At 40.5% G+C, this 25903-nt stretch overlaps 1 protein-coding gene across 1 annotated transcript in view; it reads left to right on the top strand.

Moving 5' to 3' along the window:
* The window catches only part of LOC124722327 (titin homolog), a 296877-nt gene that overhangs the window by 139957 nt on the left and 131017 nt on the right, over positions 1-25903 (top strand). Inside the window, exon 2 of the mRNA XM_047247504.1 lies at positions 6439-6504. Within this exon, the coding sequence (XP_047103460.1) occupies positions 6439-6504 (66 nt within the window). The remainder of the gene's footprint in view (positions 1-6438; positions 6505-25903) is intronic.

Genomic DNA, 25903 nt, shown 5'->3' with positions numbered 1-25903 from the left:
ACAAGCGAATTAGCTGTCGCCAAGCAGTGCCTCAATTATAATCATGAAATAAAATACTGTGAGACCAGTATTGTGGTGCAAAAGCCAAGTTTCTTGGAAAGCATGATTAAGAAGTCTGTCGAAAGAAAGATGCCAGAAAACCTGATACAAAGAGACGGAAATTTCAGTTTAAATAACTCTTGGGGTCTGGCATTCAGCTTTTTAAAATCTAGTCAGCTTCCTCTTCCCCTAAAGCAGGAAGTCGGCGAGAGAATTTGCATTTCACGGAATATCAGTGCGAGCCCTGGATTTCAGTAGCTCTGAAGAAGAAAAATAAAAAAAATCGAGAGGTCGTAGTGAGCGTCGAGAATCGAAAACGGTTATGGATAGTAGCTCGAAGTCAACGATAGTTCAGTCAGGTTGGAGTCCAGTCACCGAGTACACATACAAGGGCATGCTGAAAAGCAATGCCTACGAATTTTTGATGTGAGAACCCTTAAAGATTTAAATAAAAGACATGTTATTAACATTCTACAGCTTTATTCTTCATGTCTACATATTTATTTGTCAGTATAGTCACCCTTGCGACGAACACATTTCTCCCAATGAGAGACCAGTTTGTTGAGACTGTCACTGTTAAATGTTTGACTTTGTTGATGGTTGACGGAGCGACAACCTCACATCTGTTTACACCGCTTCATCACCATCAAAGTGAAGTCATCGAAGGTATTCTTTAAGTTTTGGAAACAGATGAAAATCGGATGGGGTCAAGTCGGGATTGTATGGAGGATGATCGATGACAATGATCCCAAGGCGTCGGATTGTTGAAGATGACGCACCACTCGTGTGTGGACTGCCATTGTCATGTTGAAGGAGAGGTCCTCCATGTGTCGACGAACTCTTCGAGTTCGAAACCCGATTACTGCACGATGTTTCTCACGCACTGGCATAGTTACGTTACACACTGTCAAGTTACACGCTAGAAGTCGGAACCGTCTATCAGCAGAGGCCTCCAAATATGTAGGCACGAAGAAAAAAAGATGTCTAATGTTAATAATGTTTGTTTTAATAAAAAAAAAGACTTTTAAGAATTTCACACAAAAAAATCGGAGGCATTACTTTTCAGAGATAGTGTCACCAACATTAATCGGGTTACAAACGCATGGCTGATATACGTTGCTCATTCAAGACATCATACCGTTCGCAATGTTATTTCTGGCTGTGGTTCCTTGTCTCAAAAATTCTCAGTTCAGAATCCATTTCCATGTGTATAATTTTAACTCCTAAGCAGTTGAGACGCTTTGTGGATATTCGGCACAGTTTAAACTACGTCGACGTCTCGTCGTGCACCGGCCGTCAAGCGTGCACGCTGTTCTAACCACCTCACACAACTTTCGCCGCAGTTGCTAACGAGCAGGAGCTGGTCACACGACGATATAGTGGCCGGCGGGCAATGTTTGATGCAGCATACCCTGAAACAAGTGTTCGCTGCCACTTCGAGAGTTACAGTTTAAAAAATTGTATGCAAGCGGTACACTGCCTTACTAATGCCGTATTTAGTTATTCTTAAGTATGATTGTAGTTTCTTGGAATGTGCCATGCTAGTTATATTGCATTAAGGGCAGATACGACGACAATCTGTCTATCAGAAGCCTTATCCAGTGGACCAGGCACTATGCAAAAAAAAGAGAGAGAGAATGACTTAAGAAATTTGCAGTGGAAATTAAACGGTCGCCTCCGTAAATCACCTCCTCCAGTTCCACAGTTACAGTTAGCTGCGCACCAGTATTGCAATAATTGAGTCGCATGTACGTTTTTGGGCTAGTGTTAAAGCCTCTCTCTCTCTCTCTCTTTCTCTCTCTCTCTCTCTCTCTCTCTCTCTCTCTGTATGTGTTTTTGCATGCGCGCGCATGCCGCCGACAAAAATGGCGAGAGGGAGCATCAGCGTTGGCATGCGCAATTTGAAAGAATTCTTCTAATCAGGCACCTCGTTTTCCAAATTCGCAATAATTAAATTTTTTACGCTATTGAGTCCATCAGCCGTGTGTCGTTTTACGAATAGCAACGCGTGGGGTAATCGTTGTCGGTGAGCTTTCCTGGGCGCGACGGTAGCGGGTCGATGGCGTGGGTCGGTTGTCGCGTCGCGGTGCGGTGTAGTGCGGTGCAGCAGTGCGCGCAGCGCTTTGCGCAGTGTGTGTGGTCGGCGGCGTCGGCCGCCATGGGGCTGGCATGTTCTCACAGCTCTGCCGGGACACACTGCGCCGCGAAGGTAGAGTCAGACGAGCACATGCTGTTTCCATCATTTACGATGCCAGGTTTCTGTAGACGTCGCGTTGTAACGCAGAAAAAGCGGACGCAACGAACCGCTCCCGAACGCTCCGACTCGAGACTCGTCCGTCCTGCGGTAAAGCTAAAGCGGCCGGCGTCGAGGACTTGCAGCTCTGCACGTGGCTTCATAGCGTGACATTCTTGCAGTTAACCGTTAACGGATGCAAAATGTGCGACTCTCCGGCGTCATAAATTTCCCAGTACGCATGTGTCGGGTTTTGTGTTACAAATATTGTTTAGTTCTTCAGAAACACGTGCATTTGTCTCATTTTGTGGCTCAGAATACCGCCCCAGCTCTCGTCGGGCATCTTTTTATTAGTGAAATACGATGGCTTCTGATAAATCAGAAATATGCAACCTCTATATTTTCCGTGAATCCATTTCCACGGTGCTACAAAAATGTTTATTGCGCTTTCGACTGCAGCGGTTACTTGATTGTTGCTTGACAGCATGCGGTTCTCGACTCTGCCGCTCTGGAAATGCTGAAATGTTCCGTGCTGGCGGGGTAATTTATTGTTGTGTGTATTTGAGTGTACAGTTTCAGCTGTAACAAACAAAAGCTGATTTAACTGTGATCTTAGCTTACGTTCGCTACAATAGTTCTTGTATACGTATGTGCCCATGTGCCTACTTTCACCGACGCGTCCGCATTCTGTACGAGACATACCATTAATGACAGTATGAGGGAGAAAAGTCGGGCACAGCTTCAGTCGTAGTGCATTTGAAATTATAAGGTGCTAGTTTATATGTTTTATCCATAACTGCGGGTTTCGAACACGGCAATAATGGAGTTGATTATCAATAGTGGCAGAAATACAGCAACCAACCAACAGTATTTCCTCAAAAGCTTAGTTTATTTTTTTCTAATGTCATCTTCCTACACATGCAGCAGAATTTGCCATAGCTAAGACGACAGAAACTGAGGAATGTCGGCAGAAGCACATTTACCAGCGATGTCGAATTACAGTTCATTTTATGCCCATACCTTAGTACGCACTGAGCTATATTCACGTACTCGTACTAAACATGGTATAAGTTATATACGGACACATCAGTGGTTTGTTGTAAGAAATGAATTGACGTAAAACTCGACGTTTATAATAATTTATCAGTCTAATTGTCCATGCAACTGTGAGGATCTGCAATAGAAATTCTTGCTAATTTTGAGTCAGAAACCCATCACCATGTGATCAAAGGGAAAAGATGTAGAACAGAGAAAAAGAGGGGATTACAATATTAATTAAAATGTATAATCAAAATAAATATTACTTAGGCGGATAGATAAAAGATCTGGACTAGATATCAGTTACACCTCATCAAATACAGGAGAAATTAATTGTTAGTTTAATTGTAAGCACTAAATAAATAATCCATTTAAATAACTAAGATAAGTAACGGAAGTTTACCTCCAGAGCTGGTGGCAGAACGCGTGCCACTAATATGGACGATGATGATACATTTTAAAATCTTACTTCGAATGTGGATATCTGAGACACTGCCTTTAGTTACACAATATGCAGAAAATTATTGTGGGTGTGTATATTTCACTTTTTGATATTGGATCATAACGTGTATTTTTCTGTGAAAATAGTTCGTGTTAGAGGTTACACAGTTTTGAATTTGTATGTGTAATGCTGGTACAAGAATTATGACCACCTGCATAATACTGCGTACATCCATTTTCCGCCTTTGCATAACAAAAATCTGATGAGATATTGTTATTAAAACAATATCAGTAGTAGTCGTCACAGTGTGTGGCCATTCACAGTGTGTTTGATGTTGTGTTGGATATCAGTACAGAGGTTTTGCTAAGTGGTGAGTTACCACATGTTCTCGTATACCAAGTCCTACAAATGCTCAACAGGAATGAGATTCGGAGAGATACAGGATTCATCAGTGATAGTGAAAGTCTGCATAGTGTCTTCACACCAGCCTGCCATAGCAATGCTACGTGCCCTGTGGTCTTAAAATATATCTTCACTATTTGGTAAAAAGTAAGATAGTGCCAGTTTCACATGTCATAAAGGACCTCAGTACAGAGGTTTTGCTAAGTGGTGAGTTACCACATGTTCTCGTCTACCAAGTCCTACAAATGCTCAACAGGAATGAGATTCGGAGAGATACAGGATTCATCAGTAATAGTGAAAGTCTGCATAGTGTTCTTCACACCAGCCTGCCTTAGGAATGCTATGTGCCCTGTGGTCTTAAAATATATCTTCACTATTTGGTAAAAAGTAAGACAGTGCCAGATTCACATGTCGTACAGGAATAGTTGGAAACCGTACACTTCTCTACCACCATCGTAAGTCCAAATTCAGGCTATGGAAGCCTGGACCTAACCATACTAACATCCACCACCATCCTACATTATTAACAACACATAATACACATACAATTTCAAGAAGTCACCAAACTTAGTAGTCATTTTCAATCAAATAGAAACTAGGAATTGTCAAATACATACACCTTCTTTCATTTCACAGTCACTCACTTGTGACAGTTTTTGCACTAGGTGTGATTTGTTTCTACAAATGAACCTGCATGTGACATGGTTGTTCATTCAGCACTCATGTTGAAACAAAGCTTTAGTGATTAGTATGCAGTGGATATTTATGAGAAATACGTAGTCGGGTTGACAACTAGTGTACCGGGTGGTCACCTGCTCCACTGTCCGAAGTGTGTCATTACCAGCTATGAATCTTTTGTCATCCTCTACAGATGTAGCAATGATCTGTTGTTTACCATTCAGTCCTGATATGCTGCATGTACCACAGATTTCAAACAGACCACAAATCCACTTGCAAGTTAGATCAAGACACCAGTCTTCTAGAATCATTTATCAAAGAATGATAAATCCGTTAGTTCCCAATTAAACTCAATAGTCTGTAGTTTGCTGATGGACTAATTTCACTGTTAAGTTTGATGTATCAGTTTGTCAACATTCTCATTGGATGTTTGTGATGATTATGTCTTGACTTAAATAAAACAGATTCCGTATGTAGCATTTTTTGTGGTTGGTGAGTCCTTTCTTTCCCATTCTGGTTTTGAGTTGTGAGGAGGGGGGATCTTTGGGTTGACAGCAGTTGCTACGCTTCGACAAGTGACTGAGGAAACAGTCAGCAAGAAGCAAGCAACTTGTAGTTTGTCATAAATGATTCAGGGAAGTACCAAGTACATAAGGGAAAATAACTAATGCTTCCAGTTTGAAGTCCTCTCAGTTATTACTATATCACTTTTTCAATTTTTTTCATGGAAATATAGCCTTCTCTTTCTGATAGTGTGTAGGTGCAGTGATCTATGTTGAGAAATAATAAGTGTAGCAATAGCTTTTTACATTATTAAATAATTTCTGTGCAATAATGTGTAAACAAAACAATATTGAACACTGGGGATTAATTGAATGAAGTTGTGTTGTTTACAACATACTGAGTTTTTATTCAAGAGAATGAAGCCTTTAATATTTATCTGGCCATCCTGATTTAGGCTTTCCGTCGGTTCCCGTAATTGCTTCGGGCAAATGCCAGGATGGCTCCTAATATGAGGTCATGGCTGGAATGCCTGTCCCAACCATGACAAACTAGACCTGTTTGTACATATATGTTTTTTATATATAAATTATGTCTTTTCTTCTTAAACTGTAGCGTCACTGCCATGTAAAAGTGATCCACAGATGAATAAAGCTGCTTCTGCTGCTATTACAACTTTTCCTGCTCCTGCTGCTGCCGCTGATGCTGCCACCAACACCACCACCACCACCACCACCACCACCACCACTACTACACTGTGCAATACACTTAGAATAAATTATTGCTAGCCTGAATTTCTGTAATCTAAAGCGGAATATGTTCTGTGCCAGATGTCCAGAATTACTCACAATGTGACATGACGTCAACAGTTTAGTGGTGGAGTCAGAACTGATTATTGGTGTAAGGCAGGCATTACAGCTCAGTAGAAGAAACAAATCCTTGAAATTTCTTTGCATTATTATTATGTCTGTTTTAGTCTATGTTTTACTTGGTGTGTGGATTAAGTTGTATGGTCTTTCTCAAAAATGTTATCATATTCTCAAATGTTTACATGCCACTTCCTGGATAACAGAGTAATGTTGAATTTGTTCTTTTATTGTTTCAGCTGGTGCTGCACCAGTGGACGGTGAGCAGGGGCGGCACTCTTCCCGAAACGCACCTGCAGTCAAAGGTATTCATTTTTTTTTTAAAGTAGCTTGTGTCATAATTAGTAATGTGGAAAATTAAATTTATTTCTTATAAACATACAGTGAATTATGTGCAAACTTCATTCCTCAAACATGTTTAAGTAAAAATACAAATCAGTATGTCTTGTATAAGGCAATCCCATATAGTACACTTTTCTTTGGACATAACTAACACCAAGAGTGAAGTATGTTAATAACATAATTGTAATAAGATAGTCATTTTTATGGTGATAATTAAAATGTGCCATGAGTCTAAGGAATAGACAAGAAATTTGAGTGAATAATATTGAGGTAAAGTATTTCATAATGGATCTCTGCCAAGCTGATACTTTCAGTGACCAGTCTTGTTAAACAGTATGTTATGAAAACCATTGTACAAACTCACAGTTTGTGAGCTGTTATGATTTGTTGATGGTAACAATAATTAAATTCTGCAAAAGTAAAATTTTTATCCTACTGAAAACTTTTGCTTCAACATTGTGGAACTCTTAAACTGAATGCAGATACTTTAGCTTGATAGAATGCATGCTGTTGTCTGGGTGAGATGATATCCTCAGTTTCTTTTGTATTGAGTTAGAATGAACATGTTTTCAATCTCAGTACATGTATGCAAGTGTTGTAGAGAGAAGTTTTATAACTAAAGAAATATGTATACATAAGGTTCAAAATTCCATTTTATTACTTGCTTACACTGTTCAAGACTTAAGGTTGAGGCTTTGTTATTGTATCGTACACTGCATTAACTGAATGTTTTAAATAGCATGGATTCTTGTTATCTGAGACTATTAGCTACATCTGGTATTGACAATGGAATTAAAAAGAATCAGCATTTAGTACTGTACAGGAAGACCTGCATGAGAACATGTATACACATGACTACTAAATGTTTTTGTTAATTGAAGGTTTACCTTTACTGAGCATTAAGTCACATTACAATTATGAGTAAAATGTGTCTGGTAATATGGGTTATTGCCAGAAATAATTTCTAGATTGGGATGTATTGCTAAACATAGGAGTTTTGAATGTGTGTTACGTGTTGTGCATGTTTTACTTTCATTACCCAACCATCTTGATTACAGTGAATCCATATTTAAGTGTTTCATATTTTATTCTTAAAATTTTATTCCATATGGCACATATTTTTAGTGTTGTCTTAGTTTGTGTGTCTCTGAATACATGTAGTACTTTACATTCACTACAGTAGTAATAGGTTGTCTGTAAGGAAATTAAAACTTTAGTTAAATATCTATATTTTGGTGAAACTATATTGGAATTTGACTGGATAACATGAATCTCTACTGAGCAAAGTGGCATGATAGTTAGCACAGTGGACTCATGCTTGAGCAGTAGAGTTGAGTTCATACTTCTTCCAGCCATTATGAATTAGTTTTTCCATTGTTTGTTTGCATCATTCCTGGTAGATGCTCAGATGTTACCTTGAACATTGTCAGACCTGATTGCCTCTCATGTTGTTCTCCAACTAAGCTAAAGGTCTCTCTCTAATGACTTTAATGTCAACATGGTACTGAACTCAAGTGTTTCATTTTCCTTAACTCTTTTTTGCTGTTGTATAAAATAGATAAAAGTACAGTTGCCAGAAATTGTACGTGCACTTCATAATATTGAATCTCTGTTAATAATTAAGTTATATTATGTTCTTTCTATTCACCTAGCCATCTAAAGCAGTATCAGTCAGCATCAGCAACTTTTTTTAATGTTCTTTCTTCATCTTGGTGTAAGAAAGATGGTCATGAGTGAATCTTTCTCTCTGCAGTGTGGTCTTTACTGTTACAGAACTTGCTGAAAGATTAAAACTTTGTACAGAACCAGAATTTGAGCTTAGAACAGTCTTGTTCTGGTGATACCCTATTGATTAAGCTAACCAGTCACACTCCAGCCCTCACCCCAACAAACTGAATTTGCTAGTACCTAGTTCCTCCTTTCCATCTCTTCAAAACCTCGCCTGCCTACCTTTCTGGGTGCCCACTCCTAGGAGAAAGGATAAGGTAGAGCAAAGCTTTGGTAATACCCGTGAGCAATTTCCAGACTGAACCTTTTAATTTATTTACAGTCTGACTGCTTGAGTATATTATCCATTGTTTATGAAATACAAGGCTCCACGTTGAATGAAAGTTGACCATATGGTTTCAAGAGAGGAGGTTCCCATAGACTGCTGCCATGCCGTAACTAATTCACAATGTAGATTCTTTTCCTGGATGAAACTATATACAATATTTCATTACAGTAGTGTAGTCCAATGCAAAGACAATAATGCTGGAAGGCAAAATGAATGCATAGAAGGGCAATATAAAGGAAAGCCACATTATTATGGAAAGGGAAAAAAATGAGATGGGTGATGCAGTACTACAAGAAGAATTTGACAGCACATGGAGTTGACAGCTTTCCTTCAGAATCATCAAGATCCTTGTGAGAACTAACCATGTCAAAACTGTTACATCTGGTGTGCATGGTATTACAGACTTTAAGGGAAATGTAATCATTCCAGTTCCAAAGAAGGCAAGTGTCTGTGTGTGAATATTACTGGAAATTAGTTTAATACTTGAATACATTCTTTGAAATAAAATAAACAGAAACAGGGAGAGAAAACTTACTCATCTTGTACATAAACTGCATTACAAGAATTGAAGCATATGACAAATAGTCAGTAATTAAGAAGAGTGAGATAGGGTTGTAGCCTGCCCCCCACCCTTTCCAGCATGTACATTGAACATGCACTAATGAAAACCAAGCAGAACTGTGAAAGTGAAATTGAAGTTCAGAGGGAAAAAACAAAAACTTAAATGTTGACCAATGATGAGGTACTTCGCAACAGATGGCAAAGTACGTGGAAGAGCACTTAAAAATAGGTTCAATGATGACTATTAATGAAAGTAAAACAGGGGTAATGGAGTGTAGACAAATTAAGTTATAAGACACTATGTTAATTAGGTTAGGAATTGAGATTCTGAAAGTATCTTTTGTTATCTGCGCAGCAAGATAATTGACATTGGCATAAGTAAGGTGTGGACTGGGAATGGCAAGAAAAACACTACTGAGATGGAAGATTTTCTGAAATTATATTTTTGGTGATACGGAAGTGAGACATGGTGGGAAACAGTTATGACAAGAAAATAATAGAAGCTTTTGAAATGTAGCTCTACAAAATAATTCTGAAGATAAGATTTATAGATCAAGTAACTAACGAAGAAATGCTGAATCAAATTAGGAAGAAAATAACTTCATTGCTGCTAATTAACTAAAGGAAGGGATAAGTTAATGGGACACAATATGAGTTATCAAAGAATAATTAATTTGTTAGTAGGCAAAAGTTGTAAGCAGATTCAAATGCATATAGGTGTAGTGATATATAAGGACTGGACAGAAATATGGAAACATCACGAGAAACGCACGCTTGATCATAAATCCAGATGCAAGCATAAATGCAGATCTACCCAAGCCTGCAGGTTATGCTGTTGTACAGCTGTGGTATCCCATGTATGGCACATGTGCAGTTTTCTCAATAGGTTACAAGTGTCAGTCATGGTCAGGACAGTGTCCTTTGTGATTTAAGTGCATTATGTTGGAGCTAAGTGAATTTGAATGTGAACAAATTGCTGGTGCTCCTATGGTGGATGGTTTCATAAACAAGGAAGCTGAAGTATTTGGCATTTTAAGAGGCATAATATCGAAGATATATACAGCATCAGGGAAAGCGGGAAACATCATCTACTACGTCACAATGCAGATGAAATTGTGTGTGTTGAGCCAATGTGACAGGTGGTTGTTGAAGAGGATTGTGATGAAAAAGAAGAGGACGATAGCTGCAGAATTGAATGTCGCACTTGCGAAACCTGTCGGCACCAAAACAACACAAAGGAAATGCCAGAAGCAGGGAATTGCAGGGTGAGACGGAATTCCAAAACCACACATCAGGGTTTCAAATGGCCATAACTGGAAAATGTGGTGCTGAAGTCAGAAAACCTGGGCTATGGAGCAATGAAAGAAAGTTATTTGATCAGATAGATCTTGTTTCATACTGTTTCCAAATTCTGGCTGAGCTTACATCTTAGTAATGAAACCATATTGTGGTATCCTGTGGGCTCCATGGATACTCTCCAAAGTTGCATTACTGCCAAGAATTATGTGGACATTTTCGCTGGATGGGTCCATCTCATGGTTAATTTTTGCTCCCTTGTGGCGATGCTGAGCTTAAAGATTATAGGGCCCCTATTCACACAGCTCACATTGGATTGGTATGTTTTATGATCATGAGGGTGAATTGTCACATCTCATCTGGCCACCAGTCACTAGATCTCAATATTACTAAACATTTGTGGTCTACTTTGAAGAGAAGGATGCACGATTGCTTTCCGCATGCATCATCGCTACCTGAACATGGTATTATTTTGCAGGAAGAATGGTGAAAGATTCCCTTGAAAATCACATAGGACCTGTATTTATCCATTCCGAGATGACTGGAAGCTGGTTTGAATTTCAGTCAGTTTCCTACATCATATTAGGCATGGTAATGTGTTGCATTGTTGGTGATACCATATTTTTATCCAGCCCCTCTAGTTAAAAACGTAGTTGCAGAAGAAAGACTAGTGAAGGAAGTATTAAGCCAGTCTCCAGATTGATGACTGCAGCAGCAGTGTGTTTCATTACTGCCTAGTGGGCTACCTAACTCAAACAACCATATGTTCACCTTCAGAGTTAAAAATACACTACTGGCCATTAAAATTGCTACACCATGAAGATGACGTGCTACAGACGCGAAATTTAACTGACAGGAAGATGATGCTGTGATATGCAAGTGATTAGCTTTTCAGAGCGTTCACACCTACAACATGCTGACATGAGGGAAGTTTCCAACCGATTTCTCATACACAAACAGCAGTGGACCGGCATTGCCTGGTGAAACGTTGTTGTGATGCCTCGTGTAAGGAGGAGAAATGCGTACCATCACATTTACGACTTTGATAAAGGTCGGATTGTAGCATATCGCGATTGCGGTTTATCGTATCGCGACATTGCTGCTCGCGTTGGTCGAGATCCAATGACTGTTAGCAGAATATGGAATTGGTGGGTTCAGGAGGGTAATACGGAACGCCGTGCTGGATCCCAACGGCTTCGTATCACTAGCAGTTGAGATGACAGGCATCTTATCCACATGGCTGTGATGGATCATGCAGCCACGTCTCGATCCCTGAGTCGTTTGCAAGACAACAACCATCTTCACAAACAGTTCGACGATGTTTGCAGCAGCATGGACTATCAGCTCCGGAGACCATGGCTGCGGTTACCCTTGACGCTGCGTCACAGACGGGAGCACCTGTGATGGTGTACTCAACGACGAACCTGGGTGCACAAATGGCAAAACTTCATTTTTTCGGATGAATCCAGGTTCTGATTACAGCATCATGATGGTTGCATCCGTGTTTGGTGACATCACGGTGAACGCACATTGGAAGCATGTATTCGTCATTGTCATACTGGCGTATCACCCGGCGTGATGGTATGGGGTGCCGTTGGTTACACGTCTCAGTCACCTCTTGTTCGCATTGACGGCACTTTGAACAGCGGACGTTACATTTCAGATGTGTTACGACCCGTGGCTCTACCCTTCATTCGATCCCTGCAAAACCCTACTTTTCAGCAGGATAATGCATAACCGCACATTGCAGGTCCTGTACAGGCCTTTCTGGATACAGAAAATGTTCAACTGCTGCCCTGGCCAGCACATTCTCCAGGGCTCTCACCAATTGAAAAATCTGGTCAATGGTGGCGGTACACACCATCCAAGCTCTGTTTGACTCAATGCCCAGGCAGTTATTACAGCCAGAGGTGGTTGTTGTGGGTACTGATTTCTCAGGATCTATGCACCCAAATTGCGTGAAAATGTAATCACAAGTCAGTTCTAGTATGATACATTTGTCCAATGAATACCCATTTATCATCTGCATTTCTTCTTGGTGTAGCAATTTTAATGACCAGTAGTGTATTTTTGCAGTGAGCATTAGGATTAATACTTATTACAAAAAACCTTTTTATGGCTTTTTGCATGCTACTTATTAACATGTCATGTGAATTTGTTTCAAATCCACTGGCTGTATGGGGCAGGACTCATACCTCATGCTTGCACAGGTTTATGGCCCATGTGGCAGGGGGTTGGTAATGGGTGTAACAGAAAGTTGGATGTGGAAATTGTGTAGATTTAGTGGGCAGCGATGTACCACTTTAGGAGAGATGGGAAAGCTTGTACGTACAATGTTCCTCATGTCTAGACACAATTATAAGTAATTGAAGCCGGGAAATGAACATCCTATTTCATTCCGCTACCCACCCTGTCTGTGCACAATTACCATCCATCCTTATGCTGCACCAGCTCCCAACTCTTTGCCACCTGCGTCATAACCCTTTGGAATATCCTGGTACAAGACCTGTTTGTTACACCCTCCCAGCACACCATACTCCAGTTCCGTCACAGTCTTATCCTATACTGTCAGAGGCAGTGCCACCTGTGAAAGCAATTGTGTTACTACATACCAGTTCTCGTGCAATTTCTGCACAGCTTATTATGTGGTTATGACTACCAACCAACTGTCCATTAAAATGAACGGCCACTGCTGAACTGTCCAAGAACATAGCTGACCACCCAGTGGTAGAATACACAGAATACACTGCTAAGCACAACATGCTTGATTTTAATAGCTGCTTCACACCCCAGGCCATCTGGAACCAATTTTCCTATCTCTCTTAGTAAAGCCTAGGCAACAATTTATGTTCTCTTAATGTAGAGCAGTCTGTGTGAATGTGTCATGGTCATAGTAATACAAACGAGGAGTTGATATTGACGGCACACACAGTGCCCAAGAGAGGGCTAATTAGACAGCATATTAAAATGTATGTATAAAAAAAATACACATAAAGTTACCAAGTCATGTTAGCTAGTAGAGAATATATATTTTAGCAACATGGACTTCAGCTGTGGAAGCTCTATAAAATAAAAATATTAATCTGTATCAAAAATGCTACTGTAAATGGTATATACAAGTAGTGGATAATTTGGTAAAAGGCTGAGTGCTCTGGAATTTTTTTTTTTTTTCAGAAAGCCGTACTTTTTTTCAGTATCGTCAGTATTCTTGACATGAATAATGATTGTCAAGCTATCTTTGTGTTATCAGCTAGGCCACTTACACAGAAAACAACTTGACACAGTTTAATAATCGATGTACGGTACTTCAAATTTACATTCTAATGCACAGCCATACTGCTTCTGGGGGCATCTTTAATTCCATCACAGTAATGTATTAATGCACTTGTCACTATACTTGCAATTTTGTTTGGAGTCTACAGATTGTAGTTCACAGCACAGCTGAATAACGCAAGAAGTTTCCATGTACTTAGCTTTTTACACATCTGTGAAATTTTTAACCTAATAAAACTTTTATAGATCATTGATTAAACTTTTAAAATAGCCAAAAGTAACTCATTTGTTTGTCAAGAATCTTCTGTATATTTCTTCATATTTTTTTGAACAAAACAGTGTAGATAATGTTTTTATTCAACTGTTATTACCAGTTTTGGACAAATTTAAATTGTTCTGCTGTATTTTATCCTCTGCTCTGTATTCTACTTAAACAAAGTCGTCAGGTGATTCAATTTAGCAAAGAAACTATCAGTTGCTTGTTACTAAATATTAGACCTTCTTTATGAAAACAATTTACATTGAGAATACCCGTAACATTTTCACTGTTAAAGTATCAGTGTACATGACTTCTAAATTACATAAAGTTTGCACACCCGTACTGTTTCCAAGGGATTCTGAAATTCTTTCACAGCCATGATTAAAGTATTTATAAAGCTGTCAAAATGTGCAAAACCAAAATAACAGGCATCACCATTCAGTGGAGCAAGAATAATAGTCACCATCTACTATTAGTGAGAGCAGACAGTGATGCAGATCAGTCACTGTCATGCTTTTTTCAACTAAAATGTCGAACTGGTTGTCATACTTTGGAGAGTCAGACTCAACCAGGCAATATCGAATTCTTAGAAGGAGATGACTCTCCATTACATCAGTGTACACTGCATTTGTCTTTTGGCTGACCAAGTGAGGTGGCTGGACTCACATTCAGGAAGACGACGGTTCAAACCTGTGTCCAGCCATCCTGATTTAGGTTTTCCGTGATTCCCCTAAATTGCTACAGGCAGATGCCGGAATGGTTCCTTTGAAAGGCATGACCAACTCTCTTCCCTATCCTTGCCTAATCGGATGGGACTGATGACCTCTTTGTTTGGTCCCCTCCTTTTGGCTGTTTAGAACATAATCTGTTCACCTAATGCCCGATCTGTAGGAGAAAATCAGTAAAATATTGCTTTCATACAGAGCCACAGAAATCGTGCCTTACTCGGCCACTTCACTCAATTTTTTGATGTTTAGTAAACTAGCCATAAATTGAGTTATGTGTTTTCTCCTTTCCTTCTCCCCCCTCCCCTCTTTCCTGCCTCCCACACTGTGTAATTGTTCATGAGATAATGCTGAGAATTGTTTTGATGTCTTTCTTTAATCCAGCCTGGTGGGAGTCCTAAACATGTGAGCAGGTATTCAAGAATAGGCCACACTAGTATTCTATATGCAGTCTTCTTTACAGGTGAAACATTCTTTCCTAATATTCTCCCAATAAATCAAAGTCGAGTATTCACCTTCCCTACTACAGTCCTTAGGTGTTCATTCTATTTCATATCACTTTGAAATGTTACATCTAGATGTGTAATTGATGTGACTGTGTCAAGCAGTACGCTGTTAATGCTGTCTTGGAATATTATGGAACATTTTTCTGACACATCTTTATTAACTTACATTTATCTATATTTAGAGCAAGCTGCCATTCATCACACAAACTAGAAATATTGTCCAAGTCATCTTGTATCATCCCAAAGTCCTACAGTCACTGAACGATGACAACTTCATCAGAAAATAACTACAGATTACACTCCCCCCCCCCCCTTTGTCTCTCAGATCATATATGTATATAGAGAATAAGAACACTCCTTTCACATTTCCGTGGAGCACTCCAGACATTACCCTTGTCTCTGAACAGCCATCAAGAACAATGTTCTGTGTTCTGTCACTTAAGAAGTCTTCGAGCCACTCACATATTTAGGAACATGTGCTGTAAGCTTTTACTTTTGTTAACAGTCTGCAGTGGGGCACAGTGTCAAATGCTTTCCAGAAATCTAGGAACATGGAATATACGCACCTGGAAATGGAAAAAAGAACACATTGACACCGGTGTGTCAGACCCACCATACTTGCTCCGGACACTGCGAGAGGGCTGTACAAGCAATGATCACACGCACGGCACAGCGGACACACCAGGAACCGCGGTGTTGGCCGTCGAATGGCGCTAGCTGCGCAGCATTTGTGCACCGCCGCCGTCAGTGTCAGCCTGTTTGCTGTGGCATACGGAGCTCCATCGCAGTCTTTAACACTGGTAGCATGCCGCGACAGCGTGGACGTGAACCGTATGTGCACCTGACGGACTTTGAGCGAGGGCGTATAGTGGGCATGCGGGAGGCCGGGTGGACGTACCGCCGAATTGCTCAACACGTGGGGCGTGAGGTCTCCACAGTACATCGATGTTGTCGCCAGTGGTCGGCGGAAGGTGCACGTGCCCGTCGACCTGGCACCGGACCGCAGCGACGCACGGATGCACGCCAAGACCGTAGGTTCCTACGCAGTGCCGTAGGGGACCGCACCGCCACTTCCCAGCAAATTAGGGACACTGTTGCTCCTGGGGTATCGGCGAGGACCATTCGCAACCGTCTCCATGAAGCTGGGCTACGGTCCCGCACACCGTTAGGCCGTCTTCCGCTCACGCCCCAACATCGTGCAGCCCGCCTCCAGTGGTGTCGCGACAGGCGTGAATGGAGGGACGAATGGAGAAGTGTCGTCTTCAGCGATGAGAGTCGCTTCTGCCTTGGTGCCAATGATGGTCGTATGCGTGTTTGGCGCCGTGCAGCTGAGCGCCACAATCAGGACTGCATACGACTGAGGCACACAGGGCCAACACCCGGCATCATGGTGTGGGGAGCGATCTCCTACACTGGCCGTACACCACTGGTGATCGTCGAGGGGACACTGAATAGTGCACGGTACATCCAAACCGTCATCGAACCCATCGTTCTACCATTCCTAGACCGGTAAGGGAACTTGCTGTTCCAACAGGACAATGCACGTCCGCATGTATCCCGTGCCACCCAACGTGCTCTAGAAGGCGTAAGTCAACTACCCTGGCCAGCAAGATCTCCGGATCTGTCCCCCATTGAGCATGTTTGGGACTGGATGAAGCGTCGTCTCACGCGGTCTGCACGTCCAGCACGAACGCTGGTCCAACTGAGGCGCCAGGTGGAAATGGCATGGCAAGCCGTTCCACAGGACTACATCCAGCATCTCTACGATCGTCTCCATGGGAGAATAGCAGCCTGCATTGCTGCGAAAGGTGGATATACACTGTACTAGTGCCGACATTGTGCATGCTCTGTTGCCTGTGTCTGTGTGCCTGTGGTTCTGTCAGTGTGATCATGTGATGTATCTGACCCCAGGAATGTGTCAATAAAGTTTCCCCTTCCTGGGACAATGAATTCACGGTGTTCTTATTTCAATTTCCAGGAGTGTACTTGTTGCCCTTCATCCATGGTCTGCAGGATATTGTGTGAGAGAAGGGTAAGCTGAGATTCCCATGATTGATGCTTTCTAAATCCATGCTGATTTGTGGACGTAAGTTCTTACTTCTCAAGACATTTATTATATTTGAACCTTGAGTGTGTTCCAAGAATTCTGCAGCAGGCCAATGTTAAAGATATTTTTCTATAATTCTGCAGGTCCGTACTTCGTGCTTTTTATATACAGAAGCCACCTTCACTTCTTTCCAGTTGCTTGAGACTTTGCGTTGAGTGAGAGATTCTTGATAAATGCGAGCTAACTAAAGAGCCGGTGCTGTAGAGTACTCTCTGTAAAGTTGTATTGGAATTCCATCTGGACCTCTTGGCTGATTTGTTTTCCACCCTTTCCGTTTCTTCTGTGTGCCAGGGATGTCTATTACTATATCATCAATACAGATGTCTGTATGACATCAAGTGATTTTATGATTGTTCCATTGTCCTCCATGAATGAATTCTTAAACACGATATTTAGAACTTTGCCTTTCCTTTTGCTCTCTGTTATTGCTACACCAAACTGGTCAACAAGTAAGTGGGTAGGGGCCTTCAACCTACTTAGTGTTTTTATGTGTACCCAGAATTTTCTCTGGTTCTTTTGAACACATTATCTGAAAAAAAAACCCACATGCAGTTGAAATATTTTTGACCTCATAGTTACCATCCATCCTTATGCCGCACCAACTCCCATCTCTTTGCCACCTGGGTCATAACACTTTGGAATATCCTGGTACAGGGATTAGTGACCATCATGTTATCGTAGCAACTGTGATTACTAAAGTTAGTAAATCAGTCAAAAAGGCTAGGAGAGTATTTCCGCCAGAAAGAGCAGATAGGCAGTTGTTAGAATCCCACTTAGACAGCACACTGAAATCATGTAGTTAGAGTATGATGGATGTAGAGCAATTATGGGCAAAGTTTAAATGGACTGTAAATCATACTCTGTAGAAGTATTTGCTGAGTAAGTGGATTAAGGACAGAAAAGACCCAACATGATTTAACAACAAAATTCGAAAAATACTGAGGAAGCAAATGCTATTGCACTCGTGGTCTGAAAGCAAATGGGTAAATGATGACAGTCAAAAGTTAATAGAAATTCATGCTTCTGTAAAAAGATTGATACACGAAGTTCACAATAACCACTTTAGTAATAGATCTTGCCAAGAACCTGAGAAAATTCTGATCCTATGTAAAATTGCCAACATACAAACATACCATCATTTGGCCATCACACAGACTTCCATATAGAGGATATAGTAATAATCACCACTGGTTTAGAGAAACAACTGAAAGAGATGAAAACAAAGAAGTTGCCAGGTCCTGAAGGAATCACATCTTGGTTTTAGACAGAGCACTCTATAGTACTGGCCCCTTATTTAGCCTGCACTTTTCGTGAATCTCTCACCCGAAAAAAGCGCAGGTGACTCGTGTTTATAAGAAGTATAAAAGTATGAATCCACAAAGCCACAGACCAATATCTTTAACATCGGTTTGATGCAGAATTCTTGAACATAATCTCAGTTTGAATATAGTAAAATTCCTTGAGAGAGAAAAGTTTCTGTCCACAAATCAGTGTGGTTTTAGAAAGCATCATTTGTGCAAAGCTCAACTTGCCGTTTTCTCACATGAGATCCTGTGAAATATGGATGAAGGGTGACAGCGAATTCTGTATTCCTAGATTTCTGTAAAGCGTTTGACACGGTGCTACACTGCCAATTGATGACTTAGACAAAACTTCTAGTTTGTGTGATGAACAACAACTAGCTCTAAAGGTAGAAAAATGCAAGTTAATGCAGTGAATAGGAGAAGCAAACCACAATGTTTGAGTAAAATATTAGTAGTGTGTTTCTTGATACAGTCACATTGATTAAATATCTAGGTGAAACATTGCAAAGCAGTATGAAATGGAATGAGCATGTAAGGACTGTAGCAGGGAAGTTGAAGGGTCAACTTTGATTTATTGTGAAAATTTTAGGAAAGCGTGGTTCATCGGCAAAGGAGACCACATGTAGAACAATAGCGCAACCCATTATTGAGTGCTGTTCAAGTGTTTGGAATCCACACCAGGTCGGATTAAAGGAAAACCCTGAAGCAATTCAAAGGCGGACTGTTAGATTTGTTACCTGTAGGTTTGAACAACACATGGGCATTACGGAGCTGCTTTGGGAAATCAAATGGGAATCATTGGAGGGAAGGCGACATCCTTTTCGAGGAGCACTATTGAGAAAATTTAGAGAACCAGCATTTGAGGCTGGCTACAGAACGATTCTACTGCCACCAATATACATTTAGTGTAAGGACAATGAAGATAAAATTAGAGAGATTAGGGCTCATATGGAGGCACACAGACAGCCCTTGCTCTATTTGCAAGTGGAACAGAAAAGGAAATGACTAGGAGTAGTACAGGGTGCCCTCCACCTTGCACCATATGGTGGCTTGCAATATATTATGTAGATGTGGAGGTAGTAGATCGTTTGCTAAAATACATTGGTGGTAGTAGTATGTTTTGCTCATCGATCTTTTTACAGACTCAGTAGTTTCTACCAAGTTTTTTGTGTTTCTTTTTTAATCAAGAGTGCCACAGTCTCTGCTCCCTTAGCAACTTCCATATTTTGTTATTAAGCCCTGGTGGGTCTTCTCCACCATTAAGCGACTTATTTGGGCGCATGCTAATCCTGGGCATGATTTACAATCAGTTTAAACTTTACCCATAGTTCTGCATCCATCATATTCTATGTGATGCTAATTCATTGTCTAAGTATAAAGCTAAGAACTGCTTATCTGTTCTTTACAGCATAGAAACACTCCTAGGCTTCTTGCTGGCTTTATTAATTTTAGTAATCATTATTGTTGTGATGTGATCACTAATCCCTGTCTCTTTGTTGATACCTTTGATAAAGTCAGACGTGTTTGAAGCTACAAGATCTAAAATATTTCGGTTTCATGTGTATTGTGGAATTAACTGCCCAAGACAGTTTTTGGAAAATGTGTTCAAAAGTACTTCACAAGACTGCCTGCCTATCTATACCTGGAATGAATCCATAGACATCACAGTCTATACTGAGTAGGTTGAAGTTGCATCTAACCAGTGTGTCATGATCGGGGTATTTCCACACTACTAAGTGGTAGACTTTGTGTGTGTGATTGTAAGACTGTCGCGGGGGAATTGGGTGGCTGGTAAAAATATCTTGATAATTAACATGAATTCACCTGACGTGTTACTTGCAGCTAGATAACTTCACAATGAGACTCAATTTCAGCCTCAATAGACAATATTTTTGTAGACTGCAATAAACACTTCCCCTCCTATGATGTCTTCTTGATATATGTTCCATTCCTCGCTAAATATTTCAGATTGTTCTTCTTTGGGTTTAAGTAAGTTCTCTGTTCCAAGAATAATTTTAGCACAACAACTTTCTTGAAGGGCAGTATCTCTCTCTCTCTCTCTCTCTCTCTCTCTCTCTCTCTCTCTCTCTCTCTCTCTCTCTCTCTTACCTAGAACCAGCAGATTGTATCCATTCCTGGCATACGAAAGTGAAGTCCAGTAGTCAGCCAGCCAGCCATTCACAGATTTCATAATGTCCTTCATCTTATGTTTTACATGATTATTGTGGTCACTTCTTTTGTAAGGTTTTTAAATGTGAGGGTGGTTTCTATGGGAAGGACAGAGCCAGTTTCATTCTTTATCCTTCACCAATGTGAAGGGGTACTCAATTTTTAATCTCATTGTGGTGAGACATTAAATTCCTCCTCCTAGGATATGCCCCATGACAAGACCTGTCGAGGCTTGTATAGGTACCTGGATACCACCTCAGTGACACCGAATGAGAGAGCTTTGTTGCAGCCAATCAGCACCGCAATGTACCGCGAACTCCTAATTCAGTGTTCCCTTTGTGCTGGTGATTGTCTATTCCTATTGCAGGCCTGTAGGTGTTTCCTCTTCAACTTTCTCTTCTTGTCCTCTGGTTCATTTCATCCTCACCAGCTGTTGTTAGATGACTGCCTAGGTCTGTGCCATTCTTGCCCAACTTTCCTTCTAATAGATTTCTGGTTCCTTCAAGGAAACATCATTTGTTATCTCATTAATTTTGTGCCATAGCCTTTCTTCTCTCGAAGAAATTCTTATCATGGTATGCCACTAATGGTTGTTTATTACATTTTCATACCACAAGAGCCAGAGCTCTTTTGCAGCCTCACTCATGTATGTTACTCGTTTTTGGTTTATCTTTTTCAGATTGTTCGTGTCCAGTTATTAGTGAATCATTTACCTTGGGGCTGTTGTGTATTTTAAACTAAGTCACATCTTTGTGCACAAGAGAAAATTCTAAGCACATCTTCTTATTGTTGCTGTGTTTCCTAGTAAGACTGCCATTTTTGCAGGAGCTATGCCTTTACTTCTTCTCCTCCTTTTAGGGCAGTTTCCCATTTGCCAGTTGGTGAATACCAAGCTAGTTCCCAAGTTCTGCCTCAGATACATGCTATGCAAACATGTAGAACGCTTTCTCACACTTGTACACAGAATTAACTGTATACGCAAACAGATTAAGTGCACTGCTGCTGTTCTGGGGGTGAATAGGAGACTGAAGATCGTAGCTGTTTGGTCACCTTAAACACTTACTCAGCATCAGTACCATCTTCTTCATCTTACAGTGCTGTATATCTTTTTCCTTCCCACAGTACCAATCAAAATACTCATGCTGATGTTCCAACAATTCACAAAGCACTGTTTATAACATTTTCCATTGATTTTCCCCTTCTTTGGCCAGTATTCTTTGCCCTTCTTCCATATTTGCAGTTCTATTGGCCATGTAACTATAACTACACTGAGATCTCCAGCTGGTTCAGTTGTACAGGGTGATTCAAGAAGAATACCACAACTTTAGGAATTTAAAACTCTGCAACGACAAAAGGCAGAGCTAAGCACTATCTGTCGGCGAATTAAGGGAGCTATAAAGTTTCATTTAGTTGTACATTTGTTCGCCATTTCAGCCAATAAAGTTTTTGGTCCCTTTTTCTTCGAAGGTGCTACTGTAACTGGACTACAGTATCTGGAGATGTTAGAGAATTGGCTGTTCCCTCAGCTCGAACAAGAAGCACAACAATTCATATTTCAGCAGGATGGAGCGCCACCACATTGGCACTTATCTGTCCGTAACTACCTGAACGTCAACTACCCGAGGCTATGGATCGGCCGCCAGGCAGACCGTGACAGAGCACTTCATCACTGGCCTCCAAGAAGCCCTGATCTTACCCCCTGCGATTTTTTCTTATGGGGGTATGTTAAGGATATGGTGTTTCGGCCACCTCTCCCAGCCACCATTGATGATTTGAAACGAGAAATAACAGCAGCTATCCAAACTGTTACGCCTGATATGCTACAGAGAGTGTGGAACGAGTTGGAGTATCGGGTTGATATTGCTCATGTGTCTGGAGGGGGCCATATTGAACATCTCTGAACTTGTTTTTGAGTGAAAAAAAACCTTTTTAAATACTCTTTGTAATGATGTGTAACAGAAGGTTATATTATGTTTCTTTCATTAAATACACATTTTTAAAGTTGTGGTATTCTTTTTGAATCACCCTGTATATGTACCTATAAACTGCATATTCACACTTCATTTTACTTGTAACAAGGTTTGTGCTGGTTTCACCATATTAGCCTAAACACTAGCTCCATAACCTGCAAACATGACAGAATGGCCTTGTGATTATTCTAATACTGTGTATTGTGAGTCAGGACCATTTCCATCCTATATGTGTTAGATTGTTTGTTACATAAAATTATTTCTTGTACACTTTTTTGTATGGTATTGTGGAAAGAGAAGACTTTTCTCTTGACTAACAGCAACTCCATATACTTGATGACATCTTTTTAGCTGTTCTTGATCTATCTTTACTTAAAAATGTTTGCTTCTTCAGAGTTCCTCTTAGAGCACAAGGTAAACCATATTGTATGTGGCCATTTAGAGTTTATTCTCTGTTCACTATTCTTGGAGAGCACCTAGCATGTGATTACAGTTGTCTTAGTTTTTGTGTTGAATCTCCTGCTACCACCTGAAATAACTTGCCTGCAAATAATATGCAACCTCTTACTTTTCATGTAGCTCCCATATTTTCCAGCAGTGTCACAAGTGAAACATCCGAAAAGATGGGACAGCAAATCTAGCCTTGTAGACAACCTTTTGTTAGTTCTTTCATACCTGCTCAGGTAGCTGGACACATTAACACGACCACTTCCAGGTTGGGCAGATATGCCAGTCCTGGATTGAATCCGCTCAATGGATTAACGTTAAGGGCTCAGTGTGCAGGCCTGCCTGGATCTGATTTCCCACCGAGCGAGGTGGCGCAGCGGTTAGCACACTGGACTCGCATTTGGGAGGACGACGGTTCAATCCCGTCTCCAGCCATCCTGATTTAGGTTTTCTGTGATTTCCCTAAATCACTTCAGGCAAATGCCGGGATGGTTCCTTTGAAAGGGCACGGCCGATTTCCTTCCCAATCCTTCCCTAACCCGAGCATGAGCTCCGTCTCTAATGACCTCGTTGTCGACAGGACATTAAACACTAACCACCACCACCATCACCATCTGATTTCCCACATCACACTACATTAATACTGGTCTGGTTTCTATCTTCTGTCTCAGGATACAAGCTACACTAACATTTAGAACACTTTCTCATGCTTGAATTGAGAATTTACTCTATATACAGTTTTATTAGGTACATTGCTTCTGTCCTGGGTCATGAATAGTAGACTGATGACAGCAAGTGTCAGTTCTTTTATTAACTATTTTCTGGGTCAAGTAAGTTTGTATTTTCTGCTACAGAAGTAATACCATAGACAGCTGTAGAGAACTCTTGGATATCCAGTTTCCTTCAGTTGCATGAATAAGATGGGCCACTTCAGTTTATTGAACACCCCAACAATAACGATCAAAATTCCTACGATGTACTTCTCTGTTGATTCTTTAATGGTACACATGGAACTGTTTCAAGCATTGTCCATTGATTTCCCTTTTCTAAACATATACTGATTGGATTTTATGCCTGCGAGAATCTAGCAAATTTCTAAAATTTTTCTTGAATCTTTCACAATATGTTTAAAATGCTTTTCCTGTGATTCTTAAAAGACCATGTCTTCCATATGTTTGGGACTCTTCTTTAACATAGACATTCATTATATTACTTTGTAATGCATAACATGACTCAATTCTCGGTGCCAAAAGATCCTCTGCTTTTTTTCCTTTGGACCATGGAACTTTATCCTTTTTCAGTATCAGTATTGATGTGAAAGGTATTACTATAGAGGCATTATTACAGGATATATTCACATTTCTTCCCTTATCTGCTTTAGTCATCATGCAGTTGCCACCTGGAAGCAGTATTGCCATTAAAAGTTCTATTTATGGTACAGCCTTATTTTCTCATGGTGGGCAGAACCATTTGAGACTTCACAGCCTTCACAAGGTATCTCTAAGAGATACCCACTACATTTGATGTGACACAGTTGTTCTTTAGGCAGAATTCAGAGTCAACACTTAATGCAGAAGCTGTTACATAGAGTACCAAATTTTGTTTAATGAATTCTCAGCCAGTAAGACAGCCATGGACATCACGAAGATCCATGCAGCCATATGTTCCGATGCCACCCACAATGTGACTGAACTTGTACATCCCCAGCATTTTCCTTCAAGTTAGAGCTCAAGTTATCTGTTACTCAGGTCACCAGTGGTGAAGTTACCAGATGATCTGAATGCATAAGAGCACAAAGCAATATGCATAATGTTGCCATCTTAAGCAGAGCACATGTGGAGATTACATTGGTCATAAGTAAATTATTCTAACCTTTCGATTACATTATGGAATGGAATGCCATGTGGCTAGGGCCTCCCGTCGGGTAGACTGTTCACCTGGTGCAATTCTTTCGAGTTGATGCCACTTCAGCGACTTGCGTGTTAATGGGGATGAAATGATGATAAGAATAACACAACACCTAGTCCCTGAGTGGAGAAAATCTCCAACCCAGCCGGGAATCGAACCCAGGCTGTTAGGTATGACATTCCGTCACGCAGACCACTCATCTACCAGGGGCGGACATTACGGTATGAGTGGACGCCATGTTTCCAGTGGTTCCTCTTACATTAAGCTGCTGTTCTCTGATAATGCCTTTTACCACAGAGATCAGCAACAATTCACCATTGTAACTAACAGATGGCAGAATAGGGAGCAACAAATACTGGCCTCAAATTTACAGATAAGAACTTGCAGTACACTATCATCAAGCATGACATTTCAGTTTTGTTAAGGAAGGAAAAAAGACAGCTTCTGTATCATTTGATTTACTGTCAACATTGGTAGATTGGAAACAAATTTCCGTATTTGTTGCCTGTCTCTTGAGGTATCTCACTTGCTGTCATCCCTTTTCTGTTTCGTTCTGATTACCACCATAACAACAACTGAAAAATAGAATGTACTGTGACTTGCCAAGTGCCATATTAAAATGTGTTTTATTTTAATAGAATCTTTTATTGCCTTGTTCTGAAGCTATTGAAATTGTGAAGGGTACAAGAAACAACTGTGATCTAGGCTGAATATGATGAATGAAGTATAGGCTAATAATAATAATAGTAATAATAATAATAATAATAATAATAATAATAAT

Source organism: Schistocerca piceifrons, chromosome X, assembly GCF_021461385.2.
Source record: "Schistocerca piceifrons isolate TAMUIC-IGC-003096 chromosome X, iqSchPice1.1, whole genome shotgun sequence".
Classification (NCBI taxonomy): domain Eukaryota; kingdom Metazoa; phylum Arthropoda; class Insecta; order Orthoptera; family Acrididae; genus Schistocerca; species Schistocerca piceifrons.
This window is presented reverse-complemented; position numbering and strand designations above follow the sequence as displayed.